Below are 12,062 nucleotides of genomic sequence, written 5' to 3'. Positions count from 1 at the left end.
TTTATTTTGCTCAGCTTTCTAGGAACTGTTAAAACATGTTTGAATAATTAACAGAGAGATGAGCGTTTGGGGAAGAAACCCTCAAAGTGAAAAGATCTGTCATTTAAAATGTATCTTCCACTTCAAGACCTCACCCTTCTCCTAATATTGCTGTTTACACATAATCTTTTTCTGCTCATGCTTTGCTTTGTTTTATCTTCCACGAATACAAGTCTGACTGCATTGTTTTCTAGGTATGATTTTGGCACACTCTAGTGGACACTTTGTATTTTCCATTACCTTTTGAGAAGTTTAAAGATGCAGTTCTACAAAGTTGATATTGGTTATAGTTCCTAGTATAAAAGCTGGGATTTTCAAAGGAGATAAAGATGGCCAGAGCTACAGAAGAGTCTCTGTTTGGCACATCAGAAATACTGGCGGTAGTGGTCTGCTGTGCTAAATAGAAAGGTTAGCAAGAAAAATAACATTAGAATATTGTGGACCTTGTAGGTTTCATTTTGTGGATCTTATTTAACTTGAGAAATAAATAAGCAATGCCTTCTAATTTCTTCAGTTTGCTTTTAATACAGGAGGTCACTTTTTAAATTTGCATATCAGATTGTTTAATTAGAACTAGAATTTTTTTTTTGTGTGAACGATGCAGTTGCTAAGACACTGGATTGTTGTTTTTCTTCCAGAACGAGGGGGAAGACGTCAGTTACGTCATTGCATTTTTCCTTGGAACAGCAGCCTGCTTGTACCAGGTAGGTTCACCCAGCTGCATATTTGTTACCTTCAGAAGTGTTGTTCAGTTATGTACAAATATCACACTTCTTTTTAAATGGTGTATATTTGTGGGCAGCAAGACTAAAAATAATCCCTTCTCTCTCTTATGCTGGTAGTGATGAGCCATTGTAGTACAGATTCCTGCCTGCATCCTTTTTTCTACAAACAGCAGCTGAGACGTTGTCTTTCTGCAGTTAGAAAGGTTGGGATATGCTTGTCTCCTTTCTGGAGATGTTAGAATTGCTGCATGACCCAGTTTTATAGATTCATAAAAGTTAGAGGTGAAACAAACATTTTTCGGCACTTGGTTCACATTTTGCTCATGCAAATATAGGATTTTTTTCTCCAGCGCTGCATTCAGCTTAGCTGTAAAAGTGACAAGTGGTTTGGGAAAGAGGTAGTTAGCTGTGTTAGCCTGAAGTCAGGCAGAAGGCATGGTAGAGATGCATCTTGTAAACTAACTGGATCAGAGATGCATAACCTTTTGTAAGAGCTCATCAGATGCATCTGATGAAGTGAGCTTTGCTCATGAAAGCTTAAGCGACTGGGTCCCATTGCTTCCCCAGCATGACTCCTCTGTGGCTTAATACCATTCGCTATTTGGAAGATTTCCCTGACATGCAGCCTACGCTCTCCCTTCCTCTGCTCTGTTCTACGGTCCCATAATTATATGCTCTTTCTACACCTCCTCCCCCCAGTGATTTCTGTTCTTTAACATTTATACTCTTCATATAGTAATCTAGTACCATGTCCTCTTGCTCTTCATGGTAGTGTTCAGCCAAACTATGCATAGTTTGTGTTCTTAATCTTTCCATGTGAGCCAATTGTCAAAGCCCCTTCATAGTTTTTATGGCTCTTTGAATTCATACTCATTTATTTCAGCCTGACTTCTGTCCCGGGGAAGATCTTAGAGAAGTTTATTAAAGAGGCCATCCTTAACGGGCTTGCTGACGCCAACATCCTGAGGGATAGCCAGCACGGGTTTGTTGTGGATAGGTCTTGCTTGACCAATCTTATTTCCTTCTACGACCAGGTGACCTATCACCTGGACAAGGGAGAAGAGATTGATGTCATATATCTTGACGTCAAAAAAGCCTTTGATCTAGTATCCCATTGATCACCTCTTGGCAAAACTGGCCAATTGTGGCCTTGGGTCCACCACGATTCACTGGCTGGGAAACTGGCTCTGTGGTCGGACCTAGAGGGTAGTAACTGATGGAAGTCGCTCATCATGGTGTCCTGTGACTCCCTTGTACTCAGCCTTGGTGAGGCCACAGCTGGAGTACTGTGTCCAGTTTTGGGCTCCACAATTCAGAAAGGATGTGGAGAAGCTTGAGAGAGTCCAGAGAAAAGCCACGCGCATGATCAGAGGTCAGGAAAACAGACCTTACGACGACAGGCTGAGAGCCATGGGGCTCTTTAGCCTGGAAAAGTGCAGGCTCAGGGGTGATCTGATGGCCACCTATAAGTTTATCAGGGGTGACCACCAGGATCTGGGGGAATGTTTGTTCACCAAAGCGCCCCAAGGGATGACGAGATCGAACGGTTATAAACTCCTGCAAGACCATTTCAGGCTGGACGTAGGGAAGAATTTCTTTACTGTCCGAGCCCCCAAGGTCTGGAGCAGCCTGCCATCGGAGGTGGTTCAAGCACCTACATTGAACACCTTCAAGAGCAAATTGGATACTTATCTTGCTGGGATCCTATGACCCCAACTGACTTCCTGCCCCTGGGGTGGGGGACTGGACTCGATGATCTTCTGAGGTCCCTTCCAGCCCGAATGTGTATGAAATCTATTTAAGTCAATCACTTCATGATTACCCAGTGCCAATGCTCTCTTCCATTGCTGGATAGCCTAACTTATCTATTTTGGCTCTTAAGAGTCTTACATAGATAAGTGTATGATTTTTGCTGTTAGCCAGATGCTTGCATTTATTGAACTTCATGCTGTCACTGTCCTGGATTTTACCACTACCGTTTCAACCTGTCCTTTGTCCAGGTCTGCCCTAATTTATGTTCTGTCTTTTGTGAGTGCAAATAACTAGGGACCTACTGAAACTGAGATGGCAGGCAGCCTATTTCATAGGCTGATTTGCAGGGTGGGCTTATCATAGTAGCCCCCCCCCCCCCCCACACACACCTCTGGCAGAGGGGCCCTGGTGGCCCTGCCCCTCGCCATTGATTTGGCTGAGAAGGCTGTCTGTTGTGTGGACCTGCTGATTAGTTGAAGGAGCTTTCTGTCATGCCGTGCCCCCCCCCCCCCCGGGTTCTGATTGGCAGAGAGGGGGGACCCATGTGACAGGCAGCCCTCTCCAGCTAGTTGGCAGGGGAGGGGGTGCTATCTTGCACCCTGGCAGCTCCCCCTTTCCCATGACTGCGAGGCTGGCCACAGCAGCCGTGAAGACTGCTGGCTCCCACTGGAGAGCCCACATTTTAATATTAGGAATTTTTGGGGTGGTTTTTTGTTGTGTAAAACTTCAAGATGCCTTCAGAGAGTCTCTCTAAACTATGTGGACTTTCTTTTTGGGATTTGTTATAATAATTCTGATTTTTTTTTTTTTTGTACATTTGGGTATAGTGTGCATCTACGTTCAGATGTGCCTTTCCAAGTAAAAACTTTAAGGTTTTGTGTTCCCTGAAATCAGTTTACTCATGAATCTAAATGTCATCTGTGATTTTTTTTTTTTTTTTTTTTTTTTTTTTTTTTAATCCAGCTCCAGTAGGACCTACAAAAATTGTAGTTTATTGCTCTATATTGCAAAATAAAAACAAAATGTTGTACTGATAAAAAGAGTAGCAATATAATATTTTTGAGGGAAAACTAGTGGGATTAAGGGCTTCAGTAGAGCATCCAGGAAAACCAGAAATGTCTGCTTTGGTAAATCTAGCATCTGAAAAATTGTCTTGACATTATTTTGCATTTTCTATAAGTTTTAACATGAATCTCAGTTTTGTCCAGAACAAAAGAGGACCTGGAGTCTCAGGACCTGGCTGTGGAGTCATTTCTTAAGTGTTGCAAAAATTTGTGGGTCCTCAAGTACAACAAGGAAACAGTGTGCTTTGTAATTGCCATAGAGAGCAGTTCCCTTCAAACAAACGTATTCAAGAGTTTCCTCTGCTGTGGTTCGTAAATGGAAAATTTCTTACTCAAAACAAAAGACTAATAGAAAATTCAGCTTCACAAATCCAGTAAGGCAAAGAATCTTCAGCAAAAGCCTTCAGGTTTTTTGGAACCATCATCAAATAGCACGTTGCACTTGCATTTTTAAAAAAATATAATTGCTAAACCTTTGTCCCCCTTAGCACTTTTTTCACTAACCTTTTTGAGGAAAGCATATCCTGACTTGGTGTTTTTGAAACTATCATGCTTGGATCCTTATACTCTGGAAACTTAAGGGGTAGCTTTGTGAAACAAATTGAATTCTTTTAGGCAATACACTAGTACTGATTGTCTTTTTAAATGTTAAAACCTACAAAAATAGTCAGTAGATGTATTGCACTCACTGAGCAGAGCATGAATTCAGAGGAACTCAAGATGGATTATAAAACTCTGCTGTTTTGGCCTTAGTTTCATATGGAGGGGGAAGAAATCTTACCTGATCCAGGCCCATACCTTAAAGGTATTGATTGATTACCACCTTTGAGGATCTGAGCCAAAGAAGTTAGTGACTGGCACTTTATAGATGATGAGCATAGTGAACAGGTTAGTGAACTATCCAAGAGCACAATAAAACAAACTCCCTAATAAAAAATATTAGTCAGATGTTGTCACACGGGCTAGGGACAGAAGTTACACGTAAATTGGTTTCAACCTGTAATAGAACAGAAGCTCAGTGCACATAAACCAGTTTCATAATGGCTGAAACTGGTTTAAGATAAACCATGTTGAATGTAGTATCAGACTGAATTGATTTTGGTCAGACTGGTTTATGAAACGTCTGTCCCACACCCCTTCCTGGTTCAAGTTAAATCACAGTCCCTTGCAAACCCAGCAAGGGATGCATCCCAGTCTGCAGGGAGGTGGGGTAGGACTGCGTTTCCCAGGCAAACCCCATCTGGGGCCAGGGCAGGGGGGTTAAACACCACTCCCCCCCCCACGCTCAAACTTGCAGCTGGCTGTGACTGTGGACTACAAATCCCAGAGGCACCTGGAAACGGGAAGAGGAAGTGATAATCAACCCTGCAGAGTCCTGGTACTGTGATTCAGGACTGCAAATCCCAGAGGCCTCTGGGGCAGGAGGAAGCAAACACAGCCCATGCTGCCTGTGTGCCAGAGAGCTGTGCTCTAGTGCCGCCTGGCTTCTGGCCTGAGCCACTGCGGGCATGTGGCTGCATTTCCTGAATCAAAAGTAAATGCATGTCCAGTTATTTCTCAGTTTCATCCCTGCACCTTAAACACCTGCAAAGACTGGTTCAATTCAGCCTCAGGCTTTTTGACTGTCTGTACTTAGCCACAGTGTCTTGGCTGTTCCTGTGAAACTTAAAAATCCTTGGTATTATTTGTTAGGGTCAGAAGTGCAAATGAGAAATAGTGAGAACAGGGCTTGGATTGCCTTGATAGCAGCGGCGTCAAACTCATCTGACCCCAGGGCTAAATAAGTGGTGCAGGGCTGTTCACTGATTTGGCCAGTTCACTGGCCGAATCAGTGTCCACAGGTCACTCCCTGCATCTCGCACCCTCCCTAGGATGCCGACCTGAGGAGTCACCATGTGCAGTTTGCTTCCCCGAGCCCTGTTGGGGGGGCTGGATTTTTGGGGCTCTGTAGGCAGGTTCCTACCTGTGGGCCATATCTTTGACAGGCCTACCATAAACGGGTCACAGTCCTGCTTCCCCAAGGAGTTGTCTCGGGGCAGTGCAGGAGGGGTGACCTGCAGATTGAATCTGGCCCATGGAGCCCTTTTCCAAGGTCTGCAGACCTGGGGGGCATATGTGGCTTTGCAGTTCAGTGTTTGGGCAGTGGGGGGGCTTTGCCCATGTGGCAGCTGGGCAGTGGGAAGAAGCAGCAGCAGGGAGAAGTGGCAGCAGCTCTGCTGAGGGTGGGGGGTAGTTGCACGTGGGCCAGCAGGCGTTGGAAGTGGCCCCTGCTTGGAGCTAAGTTCCATTAAAGCAGCCCTTTTCTGCAAAACATGGCCAGCCTGTGCTGCAGAGAGAAAAAGGCCAAGCCACTTTTACATTGTCCATCAAGGCTGATGAAAAAGATATTTGGCAAATGGAAATACTGGTAGATTAAATCTGTAAGAGAGAGGCTGTCCAGAAGCTGCGAGAGTATGTTAAACAGTAATGCCTTTGAGAGAATGCTGAACAAGCGTACCTTCTTAAGAAGGTCAAGCTTAGACCAAATTGTACCTATTGTATAAATAACCTTTGACTGACTAGAAATATTTGCATGACTCTCTCAAGATTATATATAGATATCTATCTATATACACACTTCTATTTTTTAAAAGACGCACAAATATCTTCTTGCAAGTGTTTTCAAACCTTGGAATTTCAGTCTTCTTCTAGTGCCAATGTACAACAAATGGAATTGAGTAGCGAGGAAAGTGCTCCTGACAAGGAAGTCTCTTTATTGTCCCAGCTGAGAGAAATGCAAAGAACAAACAAAGAGCATAAGGATTTTTAAAAGCCTTCCACTTAGATCAGCATCACGCTGTGACGTCTAAAACCAAAGCTCAATACTGATCTAAAATCATCAGCCTCTTGCTTTTGCTGGCAAGAACTTAGTGCAGTCTTACATTAGTCTGTGTCTGCAGAGGTGCCAAGCTTCCTGGTTTTCGATAGAGCTGTTGCAATTTGTGGAGCATCCTGTTCCTCTTACAAGACTGGCATTTTGTGTGTTGGGTTTTTATTTCCCTTTCTCCTTTTTGCTTTCGAAACCTTTCCATTCCTTCCCGGCGTGGTTCCTTGCCTGTCTCAGCACCTACTTTTAAGTGGCTTTACTCTGTTTTCATATGGCTGTATGCTGCTTGGCATCTGCATATCCTAGGCGTGCCAGGGGATGCTCTACCCTGATGCTTCAAACAGCAGCCAGGCAAAAGATCCTGTGGCGCATCATAGATCTGAAGACCCTAGGCAGTATGCCCCTGAGATGAAAACAAAGCAGCTTTCTGGAAGAGGAACAGAGACAAATGGGGAAGAAGAGTAGATGGTAGGAGCTATGAAAAAACAGTGGAGAAGGGGACTGAGAGTCGTGGAAGAGGGGGAAGGTATTTGTGAAAGGAGGTGAGTTTTTAGCAGACGGGAGATTTGGACCTTGAAAAATGTTCTGGAGCAAATGTTCTGGGATTGGGGATGATTTGCTGTGGTTACAACTTTACTCTTACTCTTTCCCTCTGTAGTCAAAATTAAATAGGCATTTTAATCTCACTGTCTAGCCACATTTAAATGTATTCACTAGAAGCCTTATAAAAGGGTAGGTTGAAGAGAAGGAAGCTGCATGTGAAAAGCAGCTCCCTGAACCACTTAGACTTCCCTGATTTAATGCCCTCATCACTGGGTAAAAAGCTTGAGATCCTTGTGCCAGCTGGGCATAGCTGAAGTCCCCTGTTCTCTGAGCAGTCCCTGACCCCGCTCCCTGTGCTCAGAGCAGCACGGGTCGGAGGCACTGGAGTCTAGTATACCATTTTTACTTGTGCTAAGAGTATTCCTCCAAACAGGAGATCTGCCTGGCCTGAGTTCCCCAGAACCAGCACGTTGGGCCATCTGTAGACCAGCCAGAAACATTAGTGTCCATTGCCATGGACCTGTCTCAGTAGTGCTTGTATTCAGCCAGTGTGATGAAGAAATCTCCCAAGAGAGACTGAAGGAAGCAAAATCTCACGTCTCTGGATGCTGAGCAGCTTTCACACCTGCTCAAGCTTGTACTGCATATACTTACTGGGGGGGGTGGGAGAGTTCTTCATGTTTCATTTCTGCATCTACCTAGACGGTTTGGTGTGGCTCATTAGCAGAAGCTGTTTTCTCTGCAGTGAACCCGTGTTTCTTTTTTCTTCTTTGCAGTGTTATTTATTTGTGCATTACACGGGCTGGCGGAACGTCAAATCCTTCCTGAGTTTCGGTTTAATCTGCCTGTGCAACATGTATCTGTACGAACTCCGCAATCTCTGGCAGCTGTTTTTTCATGTGACAGTGGGAGCATTTTCAACATTGCAAATACACCTGAGACAGCCACAAGGGAAGTCCCCTGATTACAATGTGTGATGCACATCCTGGGATATCTCAAGGCAGTCTGGTTCCAACTCAACTATTTTTCCCTCTCAGGAATGCAAAGCTTTTGTCCAAAAGAAGCTGTTTTCTGGACTTTTTTTTTTTTTTAAAGCAACACAAGATGCCTGTGGACATTTGTGACTTGACAGTTAAACTTGTCCTTCAGGAAGAACTAAAAATGCAAAAGAATTCAGCACGCGTGGAGGAAAGAGGGTCCTACCCATGCAATTAAAAGTTTGAGGACAAATAAAAGTTTGGAGAACTTGACTGATGGCATGATTTAGTCGCATTCAAAAATATGATAATAGAAAAGATGTATATAGTGCGTGTCTTGCATATCAAGTGAGCTCTCCAGTTCCAAAATTGGTTTTGCCTTTGTGAGGCAGTAGTATAGCTAAATAAAAAGATGCTATTACGTATTAGCAAACTATATATGTGGGATGAGTGAGTTACTAAATGCCAGAATATTGGATTGCATGTTAAATTTGATAGGATGTGTGTGTTCGTTTTCTTAATTAAGACCTAACTTAGAAACCATCTGTTTACGGGGATTAGTTCATTGGCCCCAGTGGCCCTTCATCTAGTGCTGTGTTAATTATAAATACTGGTACATTGGTTTCTCTGTATAATTTGCTTTTAATGATCTTTTGAAAGTAACTTGAATAGGCAGGTTTTTAGTAATAACTGAAGATTCTGCCTCTTACCCCACAGGTCTTATTCTCTTTGTCTGTTTGATTGCTGAAAGGTTGAAAAGAAGTCAGACTAATTGACAAACAGCGATATGCAACCTGCTTGACACGTTACTCTCCTTTTATGAGATCGATCGATGGCTGAAACTTGGCCCAATACGTAGGCAGCGAGTAGCAGTCTTCCTTCCAGTAATGCACACCAAGTTTAGCTAGGGGGGAAAAAAATCTATCTTTGGTCTGGGGATTTTTTTTTTTTTGTTTGGTGGCTTTGCATTTTATAGAATTGGAGTACAACCCAACTAATCCATATTAATATCTGGGAAATCTGCTGTAGATTCCTGGAGTTGACAAATTTAGTCAGCAAGCGAACATACCAAAAATATGGAAACAAGGATAAGCCCATACATTTTATTTTGACAATTATCTTGTGAGTTTTTTAATTATTTATGTTACTAAATAACATAATAGTAAATGCACTTTAGTATAGTCCACACATGTAACAAGGTGTGGTAATATGCCCCTTCACTAAAGCATTTAGTGAAGGTTTTTATAGACACAACACTGCCATGTTACTCTTTGGAGATGTATGATGTTCTTGTGTACAAGCAGTTCTTGACTTTCAACTTTTTGAGTTGCAGCAAATGGCACTTGAGACCATTATAAGTTTTGACCTGTTTTGAGGTTCAGATGCTGCTTTTGATTTTACGATGCTCGACACAGCTGCCTCCAGCTGGTAAGTCTGTTGTGAGGGGCAGATCAATGCCTCTACAGCAAGGAAGGGATTGGGATTGGAATTGGGGCTGGGACGGGGCTGCCCAGCCGGGACATGGGGGGGGTGGCTGCCCTCATCCAGTGGCGCTCACGCTGCGTGCTGCTGGTCTAGGAGGTCATGGGCGGCAGGGAGGGAGGGGGCATGTGCCCCTGGATCTGCACAGTGTTTGTGGGGCCGGGGCTGGGCCAGGGCTGCACCAGGCTGTGCTCTGGGCCAGCTGTGGAAGGTGCTGGAAGCAGGTGCTATGGCCTCCCACCACTTCCAGAGCCAGGGCCGCTGTGGTGCCTCCAGACAAGTGATGTGCAGCAGCGGGAGCTCCTCCAGCCTCTCTGCGCCTCCTGGACAAGCCATGGCTTTGCTCTACCCTGGCCAGGTGAGTGGCAGCAGTAGTATGGCATGGTGGGGGGGGGGTGCCTCCAGATCTGTGCGAGGTGGGCAGGGCCTAGGCTGTGCTCTGGGTGGGGGTTACAGCAAAGTTTATGGTGGCTGCAGCCACCCCCCAACTCCTACTCTGCCACCCACCCTGTCCTGATTCAGGGGCACACACCTCCCCGTGCCCTGCTGTGGCCACTGCTTGCCCAGCTCGGGCGAGGTGGGGGAATGACACAGGATGGAGGTGCAGGGAGGCCGGGCTGGCTGCCCCCATGCCCTCCTGGACTGGCAATGCATAGTGGTGAGAGCCGCCAGATGAGCAGGTCCTGGTCCAGCTGTGCACAGCACCAGGAACAGCCTCCTGTCCCAGCCCCAATCCCTCCCTTGCTGTGGGGGCATTGATCTGCCCTCCTCCCCCCCCCCCCCCCGCAAACAGACTTACCAGCTGGAGGTAGCTGTGTTGAGCATCATAAAGAAACCAGTCCCCCACTTACAACATCGTTCCTATGGCAAAATTGGTACTGAGTTACGACATTTCGACTTAAGATGCGGTTTTCAGGAACTAGTTGTGTTGTAAGTCTGAGGACTGGCTGTACCTTGAAATGTTGCTTGTGGCAGCTACCTTGGAGCAGGCCCCACCAAAATATTTTTCCTTGCGAATTGGGGACCAGACAGATGACAAGGCATCCTGGTTTTCTCTGTTTAAAAAAAATCCAGAATTCTCTGATAAACCCATCCAAAATTTTCTGCATTTTTCCACAAATGCCATTTTTATATATAATTGATTGATAGATATCGATTTTTATATTCGCTATATATATTGAATCAAGATATTGAAGTATCAGCTGAACACAGTGTTTTATGAATATATTTTCCATTTTAAAGCAGTTTGGAAGTCTACCAGTGCCTCAATCATTATCATAAATTCTAAATACCTATAGATTTTGGCATTTGATTTTGGTTTTTTGATCATGGAAAATCAGAGCTCCCCCTGCCCCCTTCACTCACCAGGATGTGGGTCCAGCTGTGGCTGTCCCTCCCACTGCTTTGTGATGCTGAGCAGCCCTGATACACTGGTGTGCTCTCTGCGCGTGCCCCTCACTCCCAGCTCCTCTAGCCCTGCCCGTGTCCCACACTCTTGACCTGCAGCCCCCTTGCCCTGTAGGTGCCCTGTGCCCTACGCCCTACTGTAGGTGCAGAAATCAGGGGGGAGGCATGTGTCTTCCCCCCATGCCTCCCCCACGTGTTGCCTATGGACCTGATGTCACCCACTGGACTTGCCAGCAGGAGCTGCTCTCCTCCACGCTGCGTGGCTGCATTGCTGGCCATGTCCATGTGTGCATGCGCATGCACATGTCCCCTTGCCTCTGCTCACCCTCCTCCCGCTCCTGCTCCCCTACCCCAGCCCCACGCAGCTCCGTGCAGGCTGCAAGGGGAAACCCGCGGTTTCCAGGTTCTTCTCCCTTAAAAGGGAAAAGCTGCATTTTTCCATGGGAAATGGAAAACACAGATCCCTGCTGATGACAGAGAAGAAATACCCAGGCTGGAAATTTATCATTTCTTTTTAAAGGAGGTAACCTTAATTAAGAGGATTCAGGTGCTTAAAACCAAGATAAATTACAGAGCATAACTTCAAAGTCTTAAAAGATTGGCGGTGGTATGTATTGTATGATGGTGCTGTTTATTATAAAAGTCTGTTATGAAAACCTATGCAATTAAGAGCATAAAGATGGCTTAATGCAGTTCGTGTCTAAGGCTGATAGTATGTAGTTGTATTTTGTCTTTCAAATCCTTTTAAATTTGTCCAGAAAATAGAATGGAAATGCATTAATCTTGCCTTATGTGCTCTTAGTATGACACTTTGCTACTATTCAGGGGTAAAATGCAAGAGGGTGTTTGCAGGAGTACATGAATTTCGATCTGGTTTGTTTTTAGAGAATATTGAACCCTTAGTATTGAAATGCCCAGGCTACCCATTACTAAACAGAGCTCTCTTAATAATTTTTCAACTGTTAGTTTTTTCAAATCTGGTATTGGTGCATTTAGGAGCACTCCTTCCTCTGTTGGCACTCTCCCTTGCTCCTCAAACTCTGGGTCCTAAATATATATTGCCATTACAAGTGGGGGGGGTTTTGTGTTGTTTTTTTAATTCCAGAGATGCCAACAGCAGATTTTCCATAGTCTTCATAGGGTCATGCGCATGTGTTTATGCTCTGAAGTTATAGCGTGAAGTTCACCGCCAAGCGTTAGGCAAGCA

General features: G+C 44.9%; 1 protein-coding gene across 3 annotated transcripts in view; it reads left to right on the top strand.

Moving 5' to 3' along the window:
• The window catches only part of SEC22A (SEC22 homolog A, vesicle trafficking protein), a 31,845-nt gene extending 23,606 nt beyond the window's left edge, over positions 1-8,239 (top strand). For all 3 annotated transcript variants that reach the window (XM_090045997.1, XM_090045995.1, XM_090045996.1), the window contains 2 exons: positions 678-743; positions 7,766-8,239. In XM_090045997.1, coding sequence (XP_089902123.1) covers positions 678-743; positions 7,766-7,966 — 267 coding nt within the window. In that variant the 3' untranslated portion in view covers positions 7,967-8,239. The remainder of the gene's footprint in view (positions 1-677; positions 744-7,765) is intronic.
• The last annotated feature ends 3,823 nt before the right edge of the window (positions 8,240-12,062 follow it).

The sequence above is a fragment of the Crocodylus siamensis genome, chromosome 4 (assembly GCF_052110815.1).
Source record: "Crocodylus siamensis isolate JL-2025a chromosome 4, ASM5211081v1, whole genome shotgun sequence".
NCBI lineage: Eukaryota > Metazoa > Chordata > Crocodylia > Crocodylidae > Crocodylus > Crocodylus siamensis.
Note: the sequence above shows the minus strand (reverse complement) of the source record. Positions and strands in the feature narration are given on the sequence as shown.